At 39.0% G+C, this 22617-nt stretch overlaps 1 protein-coding gene across 2 annotated transcripts in view; it reads right to left on the bottom strand.

The window, feature by feature from the left end:
• The window catches only part of shank3a (SH3 and multiple ankyrin repeat domains 3a), a 133530-nt gene extending 111150 nt beyond the window's left edge, over positions 1 to 22380 (bottom strand). For both annotated transcript variants that reach the window (XM_029432994.1, XM_029432997.1), the window contains exon 1: positions 22081 to 22380. In XM_029432994.1, coding sequence (XP_029288854.1) covers positions 22081 to 22380 — 300 coding nt within the window. The remainder of the gene's footprint in view (positions 1 to 22080) is intronic.
• Between the last annotated feature and the right edge of the window lie 237 nt (positions 22381 to 22617).

The raw sequence follows: 22617 nt of genomic DNA, 5'->3' as shown, positions 1-22617 counted from the left end.
GAAAAATACAATCATCTTATCTTCTGTGCTTTAATAAACAACTGAATATGTAATACATATACTGAGATAAAACCTCAGTGGAACTCTCCATAAAAAATTAAGAAATGAGATAAGGTTGGTTAACCGTTAGCTGAACCACATATACTGGGTATATAGTGCTAAATAAATAAAGTGTTACTCTGTTTTCCACTCTGTCCAGAGTGTAAAGGACTATGATGTGGCGAAGCAGAACACTTCCCTCTAGCTACCACATTGTGGAGCCTGAGAGAGAGCGTGAGAGAGAGAGAGAGAGAGAGAGAGAGAGAGAGAGAGAGAGAGAGAGAGAGAGAGAGAGAGAGAGAGAGAGAGTGAGACACACACACACACACACACACACACACAATAAATCAATAACTGCTGCCTGCAATATCGATTCGGAACTTAAACTCTATCCTGTTCAGCATCACTGTGTTTCTGACACTCAGACACAACTCTTGAGAAATCACATCTTATCAGCTCTGACTGAAACATCAGTGCAGCCATTTAAAAATCCTAACAAAAAAGAAAGAATGAAAGCTGTAGGTGCAGACCAAACAACATGCAGAATGTTCACAATATTACTAAGAAATACAATTGAGTAATAAAATATGTATAAACTAAAAAAACATGACTGAACAAATGTCTTTGTACACTATGTTGTTTTAGGTTTGAACTTCAAAAGTACACAGACACACTATGGTAGTAAAGGAGCAAATATAATGTGACATCCAGTCTTTCAGTATTAGGCAGCTAAACATCCTCTGCATGTATGTCAAAAATGTTTCAAAAGTAGCAGAGAAAATGTTCAACGAAAGGTTCAAGAAATGATTAGCATTTCAAACCTTTGACAGAGGAGTGTGTGCTAAGTAGTGACGAACAATGCACTGAGCTGAACCAATAGCAGCTCAGTGCAGAATGCATGCACCCGAAGAGGAAATAGTATTGCTGTTATTAAACTCGCTCTGATACTTCTTTCCTTTTCTTATGTGGGATCAAGACAGCGTCCCTTCCGTAGAATGGCTGATACACATCCAGAAGAGGGTGAATTTTATTGCAGATAAGAGTGCAGATTAGGGCCAACAGTCCCTCTTACCTACATTAACAGTTTTATAGGAATAATGTCAAGAGGACTAGGTAAAAAAACTGGTATACTGTGGTGTAACCCAAAAGCAATTCAGGGGAAAGGAAATTGCAAACAATTAAAGTGCTATTACCCATGATATGATTAACCGTATTGATAACATAGGCAGCAGATGAAATGCAATTGTTTCTTCCTTCAGACAGGTAGTAAATATTGATGGAGTTTAAAGAGCCAGCAAGTTATGTCATCATCTTATAATTTACTGATTGGTTGATAAGTATCAGATTGGGATAATTCTCTCTCCGAGTTAACCTGGTTGCAGTGAAAACTCTACAAAATTGGTGTAACAGTATGCTGTAGGCAACTGCTGCAATTTTAAATGTCTTCACAGTATCTCCTTTAGTTTTGAGAATGGAAAAAGGGTTGTGGTATAAAGCAGCTCAATATTATAACCCTTCCAGCCACATATCTTTACCCCAACCAAAAAAAGTCAGAATAAGATCAATCTACAAGTCTGAGCTTAAAGCTGTGCTCGAGACAGGAGGTGGCCCCAGTTTTGGACATCAGGCTTCTGATGATAATAGGAATGTTTTTCAAATGGGCCTTTGTTTTAATATAAAGCCTACTGTTTGCCTTTCAACGCTACCTTAGTCATCTCTTAGAGCAGTCTCTCAAAGAGTGGTCCGTGAGCGACCGCTAGTGGTCCGTGAGTATATTGGTAAAATCTCACATTTTAATTAATATATTATAAGTTATTATAAGTGTTTCTCAAACTATTTAAAAATGACTAGTATAGACTAGAGCAGAGGTGCCCACACTACTACTTTTAAAATGACCAGGTCCATGTGATCTACCTACATTAAAGTGTGTGTGGGAGCGAAACAGAGCGGAGGAGGGAATGTGAAGAAACTTGAATTTCAGGTGGCGCACCGTTGGGGGAATATATATATATATATATATATATATATATATATATATATATTGTGCTACGAGTCGTTGACGAACGAGGCTATGAAACCCGCCAAACTCAAGCGACATTTTGAGAGTAAACACAAGGATTACTTTGGGAAACCTTCAGGATCTTTTGAAAGTAAACGTGATGAATTTAAGAAACACATGACGAAGGCGCCCTCACAGTTTGCATTTTGCTCAGTAGCAAACAATCTTGCTGTGGGTAAGTTCTCTGTACGGATATAAACTCAGTAATACATGTAGTCTACGTTTCATATGATGTGTAAAATATATCAGCATTCACCGTTTAAATAGCATATGAACGACATGCTTGTAGAATCCGTAGTTGTATATGTATTGTTGATTTAATGTGTGAACGAGCGATACAGAGAAGGTCATTATTAGGCTGTCATTCGTAATATATTGTTGGAGTGGTAAGCAGGCCTATTGTTTTTGGACCCCCTGGTACTGCAGGGAGGTCGCAAAATAGTTTGTAGATATGCGCAAAGTGGGATCAATCGAGCAAAACAGTGTCCAGGATATTTCCCAAGAATACAGGGTTTGAATCTCCAACTCTTGTGCGCTGCCTACTCTTGTAATGCACTTTTACTGTGTAAATGAAAACCTTTGAAAAAGCTGCTTTTTTTACTTGAGATATGTTGTCTTTTTCTTTACACTGAGCGATGATGGAAGATTGGAGAGATTAAGGTTTAAGAATAAGAAGGCTACTTTGGACAATTTTGCTGAAACAGGGAGATCATCTAAACACAGCCATACAAAGACAACTCAACATAGACACAAACGAATACACACATCTTTAACTTAAAAGAATTCAATACTGAATATCTGGTTCAGATGTGGTTTTTAACAACAAGGCTTCCATCCAGAACCAGAACTCATTTCTCACTGTGTTCACCATAAGCAAATTGCTAAAAAAACTAAAAACATGGCAATACCTCTAAAACAGGCTCAGTCATGGCAAAATGTACGTTATAATCCTTGTCTAGGACTTTCAGAGCTAGCAAACGTCACTTTCAAGAGTGACTAATTAAAAAAGTGAAAACTGATAAAAAAAAAAAAAAAAAGAAATAATAGGCATTATTTATCAGTGTAGGAGAAAACTCTTCTTGTTATTAATTAATTAAATGAATTATTTATGTTGTTTTTGAAATATATTTTAAACTCCTCTAGTACACGTTTTGGGTCCTCTAACTGTCATCTTTCAATGCAAACACATCATACAAGATGTACACGTGCACAGCATTTCCAAGCACACATCTCAAGCTGGGAAAGTTGCCAAACTCTGTAGGGGGACAGCCACATAGTTGCTCTGTTGTGCAAAGTAACCTTGTTTAAGTCTAATTTTAGTTCTCAAAATGGCAGCACAAGATGTACGTTTATGAAATTGTGGTCTGTGAGTCTGTGTTCATCACTTGTTCTTGTTAATCTGTGCGTCTCTTTGTTCATTTGTGTGAAAATTGAGTTTTCCCAGACACCTTACAGCTCATAAAGCATGCTGTGCACTCCTCCAGTGTATCACGTCTCCTTTCATGCCAGCACCTCTTCCCACCTGTTTGTACAGTGCTGCAGACACTGTTGTGGTAATCAATGAAGCATTAGCAGTAAAACCTTCATTTAAAGGCATAACCTTTATCACAGTTTCATTAAAGAACTACTTTGGTGCTTAATACTTGAACCAATGACTGTAATTACCGTATTTAGGACCAGCTCATCTAAATCAAAGAGGAGAGAGTCGTATTGCACGATACTACTTGATGGATTCAGCATTTATGCCAGGTTTTCTTAGACATAATGAACTCTGTGTGGCTATGTAGAACATGTACTATACAATACCTTATTGCAACCTTATTCAGCGGCAAAATGGTTCATCTCTTTTCTAAGCCTGATAATAAATCAGTTAACTGAGATAAAGGTTCTATGTGTAACATTTTAAATGAAATATTAGTTTTGTATTGCCAATGGGTGGAATGTAATCTGTTGACGTTCTTGGTTGACTGATTTCTATGTAAAGGACTCGGGCCAGTTTTCTGCGCAAGCCTAAAGGATAAAAACTAATGCGTACACCCGAATGTCTTGCCTCTCTTCAGCTCCCCTCCAGCACCAACAGTGTGCATCACTAGATCACGTTTGCTTAGAGATGGAGTCTGCTAAAATCAACAAACGACCGGCACCCAACACAACAGTTACATTTTGCAGATACGGCCCGGGGACTGTCCTTCAGTAGCAGCTGTAGTAACCTCAAATTCAGGCAGCTCAAGACCCAGCTCCAGGAGTCTTATCTCGGACCGCAGGGTGCACTAGCTATCTTATTCTTGTTTCATTTGTGGTCTGATAAACAGTAATTTAAAATGAATAGCTATAATATTGTGTATAACATTATATAAACATATTGTGATATTGTGGTTCGAGCTACCTTGCACTCTCACGCACTCTCTCTCTCACACACACACACACACACACACACACACACACAGCCTCTGTTTTCAGAGCCCAATCACAACAACCTATGCAAAGCGTTAGGTGGTACTGAATATCAGGTTGAAATGTATTGTCATTTAAATTTCTTTCCAGAAAGGAAGTCACAACTAAAACTAGAAACTTTGGGGGTTTAAGATATTAAAATACTTAAACAGACATAACTTCTTTCATATGGTAATATTCATTTCTAGTACAGTATTTCCACATCAGATATGGGAAGATCATTCAATGTCAAAATTGTAATATGACAAGGACAACCACATCTATTGATATTTTAGGATCATGTCATTCTTATAGTTATGTTGGCTTTTTGAGTCAAGACATTATTGACTTCATGATAAATACAAGAAAACCGTTTGTAAATACTTTTGTAAAGGAAATGCTAATACTGCTACACAAACCTTCAAACCCTTCAACAAAAACAGCAATCAGACTGGCAAAAAGGATTTAAAGGTCAGCAAAAACCAACGCATTGTAGCACTGCATGATTCAGTTTGCTCAACTAAGAAAAAGACCCTTAAGGGAAAATATGTAAATGCATAAAAGTTTGTGTAAATGTAGTTAAAAGCTGCTCTCAGAAAGCAAACGTGTAATTTTATTGTTTCTAATGTAAGGACAATGACAGATGAAGTAGGCAGCAGAGCGGTGCCAAGAAAATTAGCAAGAAGCTAATGCACAGTTATTTGTTACTCCCATCTGAGGTAACGATGGTTGAACCTTTTAAGCTTTTACAGGTCGTAATCCACGGCAGGAAAAGCACAGGTGTAAATAATAACCTTAACAATAGCTCCAATCAAGTGTCCAAGTAATTCATGTCAGTGAGTAAAGCATGCACAATACCAGAGCTGGAACTGGCCCATCCGAATGCACTGCAGACATCATTAGTGTTATTATTTTTCACCTGTGCTTTTCCTGCTTTCACAAGTCAAAAAGTCTGCCGTGAATTACCTTAATTACTGTATACAGGCCACCTCTTCAGCAGCAGTGTGGAAATAAATCAATTAAAAATATATTGTCATGGAACAAAAAAAATGTTTATATAATAATTATCTTAACTAAATAATACCATTGTTAGCTGGTAGCTGGCAGAGTTGCATTCTGCTGTCAAATTTCACAATATTTCTAGGTGACAGGTGCAGTGGTACTGTAGCAGCTTGCTGCCTGAAAACACATTAAGTGCATGTGAGTAAATACACGTTTTTGTGTGACAGGAAGTGATCATCCTCCCTAGTGTGGCTTGTTCAACCATGTGTAACTACATTCTTAAAATACTACTATATACTACATACTATAAAGCTTTGATCTTAAGTGCAATAACGCTACAGCAACCCCAAGAGGAGAATCAGGTAAATGCAGAGATGTTGAGCTGTAAGAGCTAGTTATCATTCTGAATGCTGTCCGATATTAATCTTTTATCATATAACAGTAAGTATTCACACACACTATGGACAGATTATTTCAGATCTTGAATTATTAATTGATTAATCAATTAGTTAATCCAAAGCAAATTCATCTGCAACTATTTTGATAATTTGATTAATAGTCATTTTCAAGCAAACATGGCAGAAATGTGCTGGTTTTAAGATGTGTTGCTTTCTCCGTCATATGATGGTGAATGAAATGTTTCACAGACTACATAATTAACCAATAAAATTATGTGCAGATGAATCAATAATAAAAACAATTGTTAGTTGCAGCAAAGATTGTATCTAATGGACCATATATACTTTAATGGTTTGCTATGGTTAAATGTCGCCTTTTTTAATCTAGAAATAATAATGACTACAACGAGCTTGAATTCTTCACAGTCCATGAAGGCATCAGAGCCATACAGTCTTGGTACTGTAACACTCCTGTGACACTAAAATGATCTTGGAAAGGGATGAAATTATCAAAGCTAAGGAGAGCTAGAGGGGCATTTTTACAGTAAGATAAGATTATAATAGAGTAGAAGTATAAGTATAATAAACAGGCATATGTTTCAGTGGAGAGTGAGGTGCCTCACTATACTGCAGAGACGTGGCTGGTCACGACACTTAAACTGCAATTCTGAATAACATTCCTCTACTAAACTGCATGTGTTGGTTGTGTTAATGTTTGCTTGTATGTGCAGCCAGCGTGGCGTTGTGTGTTGATCAATGCCCTGCTGTGTCAAACTCATTCACACTGGTTGAGATCAGACACCTGGGGGTATAACATTCTTCTCTTCACACACTTTAAACCAGGGCCAAACCTTGATCTCTTGTCTGCTTAAATTAGAGACATAAGTGACGGAAGATTGGACAGGGGAGTAGGGGCTTGAGGGAGGAGATGAGAGACAAACTGTAGGTCACACTTGTGACAATGAACAATGGTAGCATGAAATAAGACCGAGAAGGCTGCATGTTTTCAATTAATCACTAAATTAGATGGCCTAAACATAGACTGATCATTGGGCATTTGGAGGGTAAAGCTGACAAGGTTTGAAGGTGTAATTTTCTCTTTAATGCCTCTAACAACCACAAATATATTCGTTCTTACAATTCTACTGTCCGTTGACAGAGGAGCACACCTGCTGTGTAAGCAAGGGGCAGCTCTATGCTTACTTACCCAGGTGTGTATCTAAAGACGAGATGTGGGGAACTAAATTAAAGGGAAAAGTTGGTTGTACTAACTAATATATTTTTAATGAATCGTCTGGCCTGAAGTTCTGCATGCACATATATGAACACAATCAGTATGATATATTCTGTTTTGTAATGCCAAAGAAGTTACACAAAATGCATTACACTACAATTTTAAACAGGTTTAGGCTTTGGGTTGAGTGGTTTTGTTTGGGTGGGAAATAAAAAACTTAAAGCCAGTGTGAAGTTAAAGTAAGAGCAAACAAGTTGACTTAGGGGAAACAAACAAAAACACATATTACATCATTCCACATCTGAATTCAAAACACAGCCCAAAGTGCCTTACTAATTAAGATGTATAGTTTGTGTGTGTGTGTTTGTGATTACGCAAGCAAGGATGATGCATGAAGCAAGACATGACTGTGGTATCTGTAAAGGCGCAGATGGCGTCCAGTCACAATAGAAAGAGACAGGGCATTGTTGTTGCCTTTTAGCAAGAAGTGATGCATCGACAGAGAAGAGAAAGGAGAGTGAAGTGTAGTGGTGAAGTGAACTGAAAGAAGAGAGAGGAGTGCTAAGATGATGGAGTGTAATGACTCTCACACAGCCCTGTCTCTATCTCCCAAGACCTCTGGCTGTCGCTGCCCAGATGACATATGCACTAATTAACAGTGCTGAGCCTCCTACTGGATGTGGGAAGAGCTAAGAGTCCTAACCAATGCCCTAAAGGGATAATATAGATCACTAGTTCAACATGTGTTTGTTTCCTTGTAAACCGGATCGTATAGTGGATTAGTTAAACAAGAGTGTTCTGCCAGCAGATACTAATGGTACGTATACATGCTCATTGTGCTTGTACTGTACTAACTATAGACATGCTTGGGTTTATTTGACAGAAAGACTAAATGAAGTGCCTCCGTTTTCCCCTTGTATCCTTCCCTGGCTCTCTGCTCTTTGAGTTTCATTCTGTTTGGCCAGAGTTCAAGATGATAGTAGGTGGATACGTTTCTCTGTCTGAAGCTGCGGATCCTGTGGGAGTAGACTCAGCAACAGGGATATAATCTAATACCGTTTCAGCCTTTCAGCCCTCCATATTTCATAGCACAGTTAAAGCAGCAATTTATAATAAATGAGCAGCAAGAGGTAGCACATGTTAGTGCGATTAACAAAAATGGGCATCCACATGTAACCCTCTGTATCCACAACCTTAGCCAGTTTCTAACTAAACTATCGGTTCTACAGCTTTAAAGAAGTCTTTCAGTCCAAAGGTGTGTTAAAATAAAATACAAATATGTGATGAAATAGTCAACTTGCCTATTCGGTTTAAAACTACACTGCAAGAACTTTCAATAATGTTCAGGCTGCAATCAATTAGACAACATTTCAGAAACTTAAAGCCAGGTAGCGCTCATCTTACACTCTTGTCAGAAGAGGACCAGACTGTAGCAGAAGACACACATCATGTGATACGTAACATGACATCAGTGGCATCTGGCTACACATTACACACAGTAATACAGGGCACCTGGCAAGCAATTTCACATCAGAAAGATGTGTCACAACAATGCACACACAAGAATGATATGTATTCATCAGCATTACAGCAATGTTCAAGATATCCATGTGGTATGTAAGGAAATGGTTTCATTATATTTTGTGCTGTGACTAAAATCTTCTTATATATTTGCTTTTTGTTTGGTTGAGTAAACTAGTTCTGAACAATGTAAAGGTCCTAAAGCATGGTCTTTCCTTCAGGGACTGTGACTTCATATCAATGCAAAATGAATATCAAAGATCATTTAATTCATTGAGACTACATGCCCTTGTTGCAACATATTTGGGTCATTTTATTTTATCACCAGATGTTCACTACCATTTTAGTTTCATTTCATGTTTGTGATAAAAGTTTGACATAGTACATCAATTCTTTATCTTATTATATTACATTTGTTTTGCAAATACATTTTTAAAATGTGGGATTTTATTTGTTTCATTTTCAGATACATTTTCAACATACTTGAATATAACTATAACCATATAACATCAAACACAAGTTTGACACTGCAATTTGACAAAAAACATACATTTTACTGGGGACTCACTCTATGTCTCTACGACCCAGACATATGTCCAGCTGTGGGTCCTGGGGCCGCAATATAATAACCTATACTTATCATCATCATTGCAAACGACAGCCATCTTTTTCTTATCCTCCCATCACCCGCAAGTCAACCATGAAACATTGCTGTTACAAGTGAACTCATCATGAGGACACATCTGGCTATGAACAAACTAATATAAACACAGCATGTCTCCATTTGTGTCTATCACAGTCAGCATCCACACACATTTGTTGTAAAATGAGACGGACTGACCCCTTTAGGTAATCACATGCAACAGCTGAGCGCTTAACAGTTAACACACATCTGTTTTGATATGGGGTATTATCAGTTAAATACTATGAACAGGCCTCTCTCTTTTAATTGTAAGACTTACTGGCTATGGGAAACTAACAGCGGGTCTGTACACAGCGGACAGTCAGTTAGTCTCCAAATCCCATAGAATCAAATGAACACACCACCCAAGGGTTTTACATCTGAACTATTACCACACTATACCCCTGAGACAAGGAGGGGGAAAAGGCATTGATTCAATTAACTCGGATTAATGGGCTACCATCAAGATTCAGACACCTTGAAAGACACTGTGTGAACGCACACTACACACTCTATTCACACAGGAAATGCTGAGGCTGGACTTTCCCTAATTATGGAAAATGGTGCGTGATTCATGCTGTCGATTTGATACGAATAGTTGAGTTTAATTTGTGTTGAGGTGGTAAGTTGTCAAGGAAAGTAGATCGGAAAGCTAAGGTATGAGTGGGTAATCTTTTGAGTGCTATCGCAGCAGTACAACATGAATCTCAGTGACAAAAAAAAGGGGTTTAAAACCCTAATTTACATAACAAGAGAAAGGACAATGGTCAATAAATAAATTATTATCTACAAAGACAGCAACAACTGCTGTAATTCCACAAAAATGTACAACAAGGATGATGGGGGGGTATTACTTTAAAAGAGGGGCAGTCGGCTTGTGTGTAAGAGACCAAAAAGAGAAACAGAAGGAGTATATTAGTGACACTTTGAGCCAGGAAGAGAGATTATAGATCTGTAGTTCTAGCTTCAAATTGAGCGGTTTTAAACGCTGCGACTCAGAGGAACCTTATCTTTCATCTGCAGAGAAACCTGGACCTGAATATGTAAAGAGCTAGAAGTCTGTGATCTCCGGTCAGTGGCCACAAGCAGCCACTTCACATTCAGCATTTGGTCTTGTTTGTACTGCAAACAAGCACCAGATGACCGCAAATATTTTTTGAACTCTACTCTCTGAATCCTTGTGAATCTCAGGTGGTGAAAAAGTATCTGTTAACATGTTGCACAGCGAACCACAACTATAGATGAATCTAGAAGCTGAACCCTTTCAGATCCATGTATAGTTGTTGCAACAGCACTGCTGAAAAAGTGCTTAATTGATTGAAATTGTTAACAGACTTGAGGCATGAAAATCTGGTGTAGAATGGGTGAACTTCGAGGCTACCAAAATGCACAGTGCAAAACACACGCACACATGTACAGTACTTAGAAACAGGTGTTGCAAAGATATTCTTCAGCAGCCTTCTCTGCCACTTACTCAATGCCAAACACTGTCTGCTTCAGTCTCTCTTACACACACTGCATTTTAAATGTACACTTTACTTCTCTGCATCCCCTTGTGTAGGACTACAGCATCACGACAGAGGACTATCCTGCATCTTAACAACCACATCAGACAAGTGCGGCATGACTCTGTCTGCAGTCAGTAAACGCACTACAAACTTACAGTGAACAATTTGCACCAATTTTAAAGAGGGATATGTTTTTGTTTCACAGGACATGTTTATGCTGCCTCTCAGCCTTTCTTTTTTTCACTTTAGTTTCTGTTTCCTGAAATTTGCATATCATCAGCCAGTTACTCTCAGGGTGTGCCAAGGAGCAGTGCACCCTAGCTGGTTGCCAAGGAAACTTGCTGAAATTTTTAAATTGGCCCATAGGGGCTGTTGGTTAAAGCTTTTTGAGCATATCAATTTCATCACTATTGAGTATGATGACACACTTCTCCCTCTATACCTGCCCATTTGTGTAGCGATGCCACAGTTCATTTATTGATTCCATTTTCAAAGGGAAATTCATTTATTGTTTAAACTTTCCATTTTCCATGGAAAACCTATTGATAATCCTAAAAGTGCAACATCACCGTTTGGATTCCAGTCGAGGACCTTTGTTGCATGTCATGGCCCCTCTCTCTCACCCATGTCCTGTCTGCCTCTTCACTGTCACCCGTCCAATAAAAGGTGAAAATGCAAAAAAAAGGAAAGGAAAGGATTTTTAAGGGTTGTCACGCCCAGATTTTCCAGTGATCATAAAAGCCTTGAATGATGTGTTTTCTTTTGTCCTCTGCTTTAAATCATGCCATCTCATTTTACAGGTTAAAGGTGTGAAAACCCCAGCAGCACTGACAAACTGGGATATTAAATCCCAAATACGGTTTCTCTCTGTCACGTTTAAATTCCTTGCCTGAAGTTTTAAAGAATGCCTCTGCACCTCGTCGGTCAGGACGGTAGCTTTAAGCTTAAAAATAAAAAAATGTTTCCCGTTGTTCTGTGTTCTTGCCGCAAATGCAACATTTACACTTTACCACATTGAAAATTGCAATCAGACGCAAATTGCACTAAGCTGCATAACTTTATGGCCGTGTTTGCGCTGTAATATTATTAGAGCAATATCTTTTGTTAAACGGACCTAGAGACAGAGCAGATAGCGGGTGCAAGTGATGGACAATTCATAGTATAAATTGTGCAGTTTAGTGAACATTTTAAATTAGTCTCACAAACATTGTTGAGTTACCGTGAAATGTTCACCCATGCAACACAAAGTCACGACACATACACGCATATCGCACACAGATCTGATTGCTCAGCCTTTACTGGAACCACTTGAATATTCAATCTCGCCCATAATTATTGAACAAGTACACACACAACTTTGCATGCAGATGTGCCCATGCAAACTAAACATCATGTAGGCTGACTGCAAACACCATGACACAAGAGGACATAACTAGAATTAGAGGTTAAACGGTGAGCGACGAGCCACTGCAGATTTACTTGAAGAGTAACTCCATTCATGAGTTGGTGTCAGAAGGAAATGACACATAGCACATACTCCCATGTATAAATGTGTGCACATAGTGACACACAAAACAAAAACACAGGATTATCTTAACATATTTAACATTTGTAAAAAGGGCATGTTCTCTCTACCCAGCCCTCATCATGCCATCTGCCTCATTCAGACACGTTGTGTTGTATGCATGCATAAACAGGCAAGGTCACACACTAGCACACACACACACACAACAAAAATAAATTAAAGCCCACTTCTCCATTACTGTTAATATGCCAACAAGATCTACAGTTAACATCAGTCATCAGGGAGTCCCAACAAAGTGTATAAACACCCATAAAAACACAGACACACAAACATATCCCTACATGTATGTATATTTGCAGATAAATAAAGTATACGTTTAGTCTTACTCCTACTGGTAAGAGTAAACTTTACAGCAATTTATGAAAATAACATCGTATACATCATTTTAAATTCGTCTTAAATTGCATTAATTATTTGAGATATTTATAAATAACAATATTAATATTTCACAATTAAAACTACATACATTAGGTAATAGTAAAATATATCTTTGACATTTTCCCTAAGAGTCCCATTGTGGCTTATAAAGCTTTTCCAAAACACGTGACTAATTACAACCTCTTAGTGCACAATGTGCATCCATGTGGCCAAATCAAGTTAAGATGGAGGAGCAGGCAGCTCCAGTGGGAATGAAAAATTATCACCTCTGGAAAATTGTAGCACTGAATTAAAACAATGTGCCAACCCACCTTCCTCCCGAGGCTGAACATGTACATGTTTAAGATCCTAAATGTGGATCACCATAATTCAGACCAAATGATGCAATGAGTTATTTGCAAAGCTTTATAGCTTCAACCAAAAGCAATTAAGTTGTAATTATGTTTGTATTCGACTCTATAAAGGGACACATTAAGACGGCAAGAGTGAAAAACAAAGACATTCTACCTTTGTAGCTTACCTTTGAGCTACTGCTAAGAGAGACTAATTTCACTATGATGAGAATAGCGGAGACTGATACCCCCTGCTGTTAAGGGAATTGTAGCAGAGCACTATATTAGTGCAGCTTAGGCAAGGTTGAGAGTATAGGATTACTGTATTGCCTGCAAGGATCATGTTCAAAGGCCCATTGGGAGCTCTTGCTACTGTACATACCATCTCAATTCAACTGTATAGTCCGTAAGATTAAGTCTCATAAAATATAACTAAATTAGATGAATTCATCTCTTTGGTGGAGGCCACACCAGCCGTCTAATGCCTAAAAAAAGAAATCACATATTAAAATCTAGTGATAGAGATAATATTACAATGGTGAGAGTTGTCCCCCTTGCACAAACACAATGAATATCCAGCCCAGACCTGTAACAAAAGCTCAGTATGATTGGTCTTATATTAATGTCTCCTTCTATTCCCAGGCTTCTCTCAGACGAGACTGAGAGAAGGAGGTGGAGAAAAAACAAAGAGAGAAGAACAGGGAGAGGGAATATAATAGAGTTAACCCACAAGGAGAGCGGATCAATAAACCAATCACAGATTTAAATGACAATTGGCTATCCCCTAGTGAACATTAATTGTTTTATGATTTAATTTATTAGAAACCAAATGCATTTCCCAGCCCAAAAAAAAGTTCTGTTGTTACATCCCAATCACTGTTATTTTCCCCTATCGAAGACTGTTAGTCTCTGCACTAAAGAAGGAACACGATTGTACCAGCATTTTGTGAGTAAGGAATTGAGATGAGTAGCTTTACACATGGGAATCAAACTCGCCTGTATTGGGTATACTGGCCGTGGAACATTTGTGTTGTGGCGGTTTGGCAAAGCTGATTTAAAAACACACTCCTGCTTAGCTCACTTCGCTCTCAGATATGCCAGAAAATTACACTACTCTTGTTTTCCCCCTCAAGTGAGAAAAAGAGTAAGGGTGTTATACTGGGTCAAATTTCTCTTCAGCTTCATGGCTCTTGTGTTGTGGCAAAATGGAGGTAGAAATATGCTAGCCACGTCTTGTGACCCTGCAGCCAATGTGAATGAAGCTAAAAATAGCAAAATGGGAACGTGGGAGGCTTTCCAGACAGATGCCCAGCAATCACTGATACAACATTACATATATCAATTTGCGTGTGTGAGTTTATTTGGAGGAACTGTCAAACCACTGTTTCGTGTAAGACTCAAGTCAAATGCAGAGAGGACATGAAGTGTGGATGGAAGACAGGGGAAATGGAGGGAAAAGAGAGAGAGGAAGCACAGAGAAAGAGACAAAAAGAAAAGGGATTTCATTACATTAAGTGGGACATAATGAGAGATGAAGCAATGAGTACATAAATACATGCATGCATATTAAACATGTACATATGTAGAACATTCATAGGCAGACATAAATAAATAAATACACAAGATCGATAGGCAAACTATGAACAAGCACACAAGGTCCATATCAGATGTATGAGAACCTTGACAGTCTGAGGTTATTAGAAAGAAAGATTTAAAGACAAAGGGACAAAAAGTAAATCTGCTTGAATGCCAATATGACAGATACCCCATTGATATACTGTAGATGAACCCTCATCGCCATACTTATCAAACTCAACATTAATGACTAAAAGTTGAACAATAAAGCTGTTATCAAAAACTGGAAAATAATTAATACTGAGGAGATGTAATAATCACCACTACAGCCTAGGGATGTCACGATACCAGAAATGTAGTAGTTGATACCAATACCAGTGAAATTCCACGATTCTTGATACTGATTCAATACCACGGTAAAAACAAAAACAAAACATTAAATCCCATACACTACTTTATTACGTTTTAATATTGTTTTTTTGTTAGGATGTTCAACAGGTCATAATTCCCTCTAAACTAAATTTTACAAGATTCAATCAATCAATCAAAAAACTTTATTGTCATTTAGAGATTATACAATGTACAATTCAAATGAAATTTCGTTGTCCTGGCTTACTGTAAAAGTGACTTAAATACTTATGACCACTTTTACAAAGTGTCGTGGTGCTGATGCATGAATATAAAATAAAATGTGTACTTAAAATATAAATGTACTTTATATAAATAACATATATACACTCTATAAAATATATACATTTAAGAGTTCTTAGAGTGGAGTTCACATTGCTCAGGAGAAAAAGTTATTTCTGGTTCAACAGTCTGACGGTTTGGGGAAAGAAACTGTTGCAGAGTCTGGTTGTTCTGCTCTTTATGCTGCGGAACCTTTTGCCAGAGGGCAGCAGGGAGAACAAGCCGTGGTGGCGGTGAGTGGGGTCTTTTATAATGTTCTGGGCTCTGGTGAGGCAGCGTTTATTAGCAGTGTCTCTGATGGAAGACACACCACATTATAACGGTATTCTTCAAGCCAATAACATTTTTACTGAATGGAGCTTGAACGAACCTTAATACCAGTCAATTTCATCTCCGATACCGGCTGCTAACAGCAAACAGCTAAAGTAACTCGCTGTACTCCTGCCGATTTCAACACAGATTTGTCTTGGCTACAATGTAGCATTATCAGGAAAAAATTTAGTGCTTCCCGAGAACGCGTAATAGTGAGTGATAGTAATAGTGATTATTACTGAATATATAATCACAAAATGTCATGTGTGTGCTTACCGTTTGCGGAGCAAGTGTTGCGCCAACAGCAAACAGCTGTTGGGGAGAGAGGAAGCAGAGGAGAAAGCATGCAGACCAGGGTGCATGGGCACTTGTGTGCTTTAGCAACCAATAAGCAGAATCCAAAATTTTAATTTCTTATTTCTTTTTGTATTTTAACGCATCGACGGGACGCCATTAGTCTCGAGTCTTCACGTTCTCAGATTTTCGGTGTGTAAGTGCAGTAATGTAGGAAGAGCAGGCCCACCAAGAGCTGAAGCTGAAGACTACTAAAAAAAAAGAATATGTGAGAAACAATCATCACATAACTACAATGCTCAATGGATAACAGATCTGAAAGCAGACCACGACATTCTCCCAGATCAGGAACCAGTCACCATCACAGCAGACATCCAACAACAGGCACATGAATCATTTGATAACATGAGTCAAAGTAACTCACAGCACTGGATGGTGCCTAGTATCCAGGGCTGTTCACAACCAAGGATCATTTTATCCTTTTGAAGTAACGCTTAAGACCATAGTTTAAAAGCTATAAAAAATAAAAGACGAGATATAAGTTTAACTAATTATTTCTTGGAACACTAAGTACAGTTTGGATCAATGGTATCAAAAGCCGAGTTTACACTGCATGGTACGGCTCTACTCGCCTCTACTCTACTCAATTAGACTGGAATCACTTTAAGCTGTGTTTCCACTGCAGATTGTACCTCCTCAGTGTAAACAGGGCGACCAGCTGTTCGCCGTAGTGACACTGCCCAAAACTGCTGTGTAAACGGGAGGCTCACTGAATCTTTCATTGGCAACCACACAGAGGAACGTCTGCACTTCGACAATTGTAGTAGAGCAGTACACGCTTTGCCGACTGTCATTTGTTTGAATCTAGATTGAGTGAACAAAAAAAATGCAATTGCTATTGACGGATTCGCTTAGCCCCTCCTTGAATGGGTATTGCAACATATGCATCTCCAACTTTTTTTGGGAAGATAATTCTGTATAGTATTGTTCTTCTTAAAGCAATATCGTCAGTAGGGGAATTTCAATATCGTCCAACTCTAGGCATGCCCACTATGCCTGCGGGGAGTAAAAGCAGAGCGCTCCAAACTCACACTGCCCAGCTATCGCACATCGATGCAACTCTAAATACATCTCTTAAAACACTGTCATTCTTAAAAGTACCAGTAATAATAGAATGTAAAGTCTAGTCACAGTAAATCGTGCAACACTATAGCAAAAGGTCATTTAAACACCTATAACATAAAAAATGTTATTCCTCTCCTCGAACAGAAAACTTGTCACAATACACAGAGAATTTTATCTAAATCCAGCATGAAGAGACTGTATGCCAGCTAGAGAGAGAAGGGCTTAGTAAGTGTCAAGGCCAGTGTCCTGAATGAAAAATGAAGCATCTACAAGTAGATCAGTAAAATGGCTCCTGAAAATAAACTACTCGGAAAATATCTCAGAACAGAAGCAGATGGGGAGAATATTGGCAATAAAGGTAGAGGAGATACCTTGGAAAGCTAATCCTACATGGGAACATGGGCAGACAGAAAAATCCTACCAATGACTAAAAAAGGTCAGACTAACCCCACCAGACAAAACCATCGTTGCAGACTGTGCAAACATGGCATTTTTAAGTTCAGAACAAAGTTTAAGGGTGTAAGATGCAGGCAGGAACAATATCTACTGAATGGCACAACCAATTATGTGAAAAATTTGGACAGGAAAATATGCATATTGTAAGGTGGACAGTCCAAGCCACCCGTTTTGGTTTCTCTCTAAAAGAACCCAAATAGGGTGGCTGAGAATAATGGAGCTAAGAATAATAGAGCTGAGATCAGGGACTTGCACAGCCATAAAACCAAATTGTTCTCCAAGCATTAAACATACTGTGCAGAACCCTAAAACGTATAGGTCTATGGTACCCAGACTTGAGGACACAAACCAGCCTAGATGGGATAACGGGGTTGTTTTTCTTTTTCCATTGTACGTTTTTTTTATTCATTTTGTAATATGTTCAACATCCCACCGTTATACGTGTGTCAGCAAATTACCTTCTGTGAATGAATAAAGAGAAAATGCACTAAAAGAGGCAACAAGAGAAGCAAATGGAGAATAAGGATGAATGCAGGTAGAGAGTAGATGGGCAAACTATTTATGTCAGTTTCTCCCTCTCTGTTGAGAGATGAATGACATCCATTAGCAGTATCGGTAAGCTGTCTCTTTGTGCTCCAATCATAGAAATAGAATTTGGTGGAGTTGGAGATGATGATAAAAAAAGCACAATCTTCGCAAATAATCTTTAAGGCCCTGTCACACATATCCGTATGACAGAAACGTATGCTGGCGCATACAAAATATCGGCAATAGGTTTATATAAATTAAGGGTAAATTGTGATCGTTTGAAGGACGCAGACGATATGCCGAACACGCCAGACATACACAGTTCCATATGGCAGAAACATGTCGGCGTATATGAAAATTAGCTCAAATATTCAAATAGTCCAAATATGTCCAACTTCTCCACAGCGGTGTTGTAGCTGACGTATACATAACAAATACATAACAAATTATTATACGTATGTCAAACATTGATAGCGTATCACTTACTTATTTAAAACGTATCAGAGCGTCTGGCCAACGGAGCTGGAAAAATGCCATCTGGTTCACGTCATGCTGATGCTGGAGAACGGCTAGAGTGCTGAACGCTAGCTGTACTGTAGAAACACGTTTAATAAGTTACTCCGTCGTCAGGCATCATCTTAACATAGGGTAGGAATAGGTTATCCACTCGTTATCAATAAATTGGCTGTAGGGTTCACCGTCAGCCGACGTAGCCTATATCTAACGTTCCTCTAACGTAGTCACGTAGGTATTCACGTAGGTATTTACGTAGGTATAATATTCACGTACTGTATTTACGTAGGTAAATATTCAACTACGTATTCCGTATTCACGTATGTCTAACGTCACGTAACGTCAGCATATCTTATGAAGCACACGTCGGGTACGTCTGGTAATTTGGAACATGTTCAAAACAACAAACGCACCCCAGCGTAACACAGTGAGCTCTTAATGAATACTACTTATACCTTATATGTACGTACACCAGCGTGTTATGCCGATATTTTGTATACGCCATATTTTTGTATACCTTATGCATTCGTTGGTCTGATACATTTTGTATAAGTAAGTGATGCGCTATCAATAGGTTAGACATGCGTATCTGTATATGCTCACTTTTCCGATCCGATGAAAAGTTGGACGTATTTGGACTCTGACAAATATTCGTATGCGCCGGCATACGTTTCTGTCATACGGATATGTGTGACAGGGTCTTTAGTCTGACTGAACAAATGGTGGTATCGACTGCTAATGCAGCTTTACGGCCTCCTACTGCCAAGACACAGTACTTAGTTAAAGTTGCACCTAATGACACCAAAGTCCATTCCATTTCCCCATAATTAATTTTAAGTATGTCTACTCACAGGTTGTCTTCTTAACAAAGTGGAATTGGCCCAAATGTACAAACCAAAAGTCAAAACTTTTAAAATTCCAAATCCCACTTTTTTACCCACCACTTAGCAGCATTTGACATTTCCACCATCATTGTTTCAGCCACTTCACTCCCTCACCAAACACTAAGAAGAATACGTTCAACACAAACTGGGTTTAATCTTTTAGATCTCCTTTAAATTGATATCTTATGTTTCCACATGAAATTATTCTGCACAAAAAACATACAATAATTGCAATAAATACTTCAAACTGATTAGCTAGCAAATTATTGGCAATTGGACATAACAGGCCAGGTACTGAAAAAAGAAGTGCGAGTAGTAATTTTGGACTTGAGGCACCACTATGCCACATGATGCCTCGCGCCTCCCTTCTCTCCTGTTAAGCGTTGACTGGTGGGTTCTTTGCATTGTGCTTCATTCTCCTGATCCAGGCTAGATACACAGCAGGAGGTGTGTAATCCAACTTCAGGCTGACTATTCTAGTGTAATCTCATGCTCACTCAGAGTACACACAAGTCACTTTTGACTGCTCCAGAAAAGATTCAAACTGTCAGTCTTGCCATCTGTGATGTGCCTCTAATGTTTGCCTGTCAGACTTTCAGGCTCTCCCTCTATTTGTCTTTCCATCTATCACTATGTCACACTGCATGTGCTCTTGCCTATTTGTCAATATATTGGGATAAATGTGACTCCTTGAAAGTTAAACTAATGATCTGTTGAGCATTTTAACATTACATAAGCACATTAAGGGAAGTCCCTTGGCAATGGGATTAGGATTTAAGGGCATGTGTGCACGTTTAAGTTAGAGTGTGCATGCATGTAAAAGCATGTTTAAGTGTGATAGTTTGTGCATGCAAACAGTACATCATTATATATGATATGTATGAACATGCTTGAATGTGTGTATATGTGTGTGTTTGTGTGTGTTTGAGCTCTACTGAAAGACATTTTTGTTCACAGACGGCGATTGTGCAGCACCTTTGGGGAATTCTCTGCTTTCTTTTCAACTGCTCTCCTTTTATTTCCTGTCTTTATTCCTAGCATGTAGTGCCGGGGCCTCACTAACATACAATGGGTCATTGTAGCCAAGAAGCCAACAACAATGAGGTAAACAACAATAACACAAAAACAGCCTCACTTGCCTTTGCCATCAATGCCTGGAGAAAGAATCAAACGGACACTCAAACTAAGCCACCCATAGAAAGCCAACTGAGTACCTGAGCACATTATGCAGTGACTGGCTGTAAAGGTTTGATCTGCATTTTGATATACCATTAGTATAGGATGTCTCCAGTTGAAATGAGAAGAGGAGGGAAGATTAGAGAAGTGTTGTGGCACATTAGTTATAAAAGGCGTAATACTGTTTTGTGACATAGAAAAGGTCACATGGAATCTCTAAAAGTGTGATCTTACAGATGTTTTTAATTAATAACACAATTCATTTCATTCGACAACCAATGAAGGTACAATTACAATTCAAAGCAATCACTTTCTGTTCAAGATCATTTTAACCTTTGATTTATGGACATTGTAATGGGAATACTGTCCTTACTTTACAGTAAATAATGAAGTACTTACTTTAAAACAGCTGCAATAAGCACTACTAGAACAATTCATTAACAATAGCTGTTGTTGTAGTGCCCAAATAATCACTCAACCATGTTAAGATAGCTGTTGCTGAACCCATTTAAATTACAATAGCAGAGCTTAAAAAATGATGAAATAAACCTATTTTGGATCTGGACATTTGCCCTATTCCATACTACCCTCTGCAGCAAACAAATACAGGGACAAACACACTTCAGTATGGTCCCAGTGATTTTGTGAAAAGAGAAACACTGCATACTGTATGTGGAAATGGGAAAATAAAGGGAAGAAAGGATCAATCTCACAGTGTGGTTCTGCATTTTTACACAGACACAGGCTACATCTTCAGGGAAACTCCTGTGTAAAGCTTTTACGAAGAAGAATGTAGGATTGGATCTCTTATTCTGTGTGAGCACACAGCAAAAACAGAAAGGGAGCGAGAGATTGAGGTAAAGTTTCACAGTTCAAGTATTACTATCTTGATTCTCTACGTTGTGTCTTCGTTTGGATTTACAATGCCTCTTATAGCCTTCTTTATCCATGATGCCTTTTCTCTCCCTCCCCCCTCCCTCTCCTGCTCTCACCCTAAATGGCTAGTTGTCAAAGTCAGCTGGAACCCAGTTAATGAAGAGATAGATTTATTAGCAACACATCAGTGAAGTAGGCAGGGAGGAGTGGAACCCCCAGAAGCCAGCAAGAAAATACAGCCACTAAGTAAGCATACCAAAAGAAGAAAGAGGGAAAGGAGAAAAAAGATGAACGGGATAAAGAAAGAATTGTAAAGAGAGAGTAAAAGAGAAAACTGAAGATGGTTGAAAGAAAAAACAAGAAAAATCCAAAAAGCAGACAGAAGAGAGGTAGAAAGCACCCGGTAAGAGAGGAAGGGGGAGAGGCAGCTTCCCTCTCTTTTATCCTCTCTCCAACAGTGGCTACAGAGCGAGCTCTTACCGTCTGTTGTAGGTCTGGGATTCCAATGCGGATGACCACGGTGTTGCCTGTCGGCTCCTCCATGGGTGCTCTTGCAATGTGGCTCCGCTCTGCAACGGGACGGAAAGCCAGAATGGGAACGGCGCTGTCCTCTTCCCGGGAGCTGCCGCTGTCAGTGCTGGCCCCCTGGCTGCCGTTTGCGGTGTGTGTGTAAGGGTGTGTGAGTGTGTGTGAGTGTGTGTGTGTGTGCTGTTGCTGCTGCTGGTCCTGCCGTGGAGGGCTGGGTGGCTCATGTTTGCCGGCTGCCGGACGCAGAGGCATGCTCCGTGTTAGGGGCTCGGTCTATGTTTCTCTCTCTCTCTCTCCAGACACACACACAAGCACACACACACACACACCGATGGCTATCGCTCACACTGCAAGCACACACCGTTTGCAGCGTGCATCACTCGCCTGGGAAAAAAAAAAAGAGGGAGTGAGAGAGAGGCAGGAAAGGAGGGTGGCAGAGAGGGAATGGGCAAAGAGGAGGGGGTATTAGGAGATTACCGAGAGATGAAG

The sequence above is a fragment of the Cottoperca gobio genome, chromosome 6 (genome assembly GCF_900634415.1).
Source record: "Cottoperca gobio chromosome 6, fCotGob3.1, whole genome shotgun sequence".
Lineage (NCBI taxonomy): Eukaryota > Metazoa > Chordata > Actinopteri > Perciformes > Bovichtidae > Cottoperca > Cottoperca gobio.
This window is presented reverse-complemented; position numbering and strand designations above follow the sequence as displayed.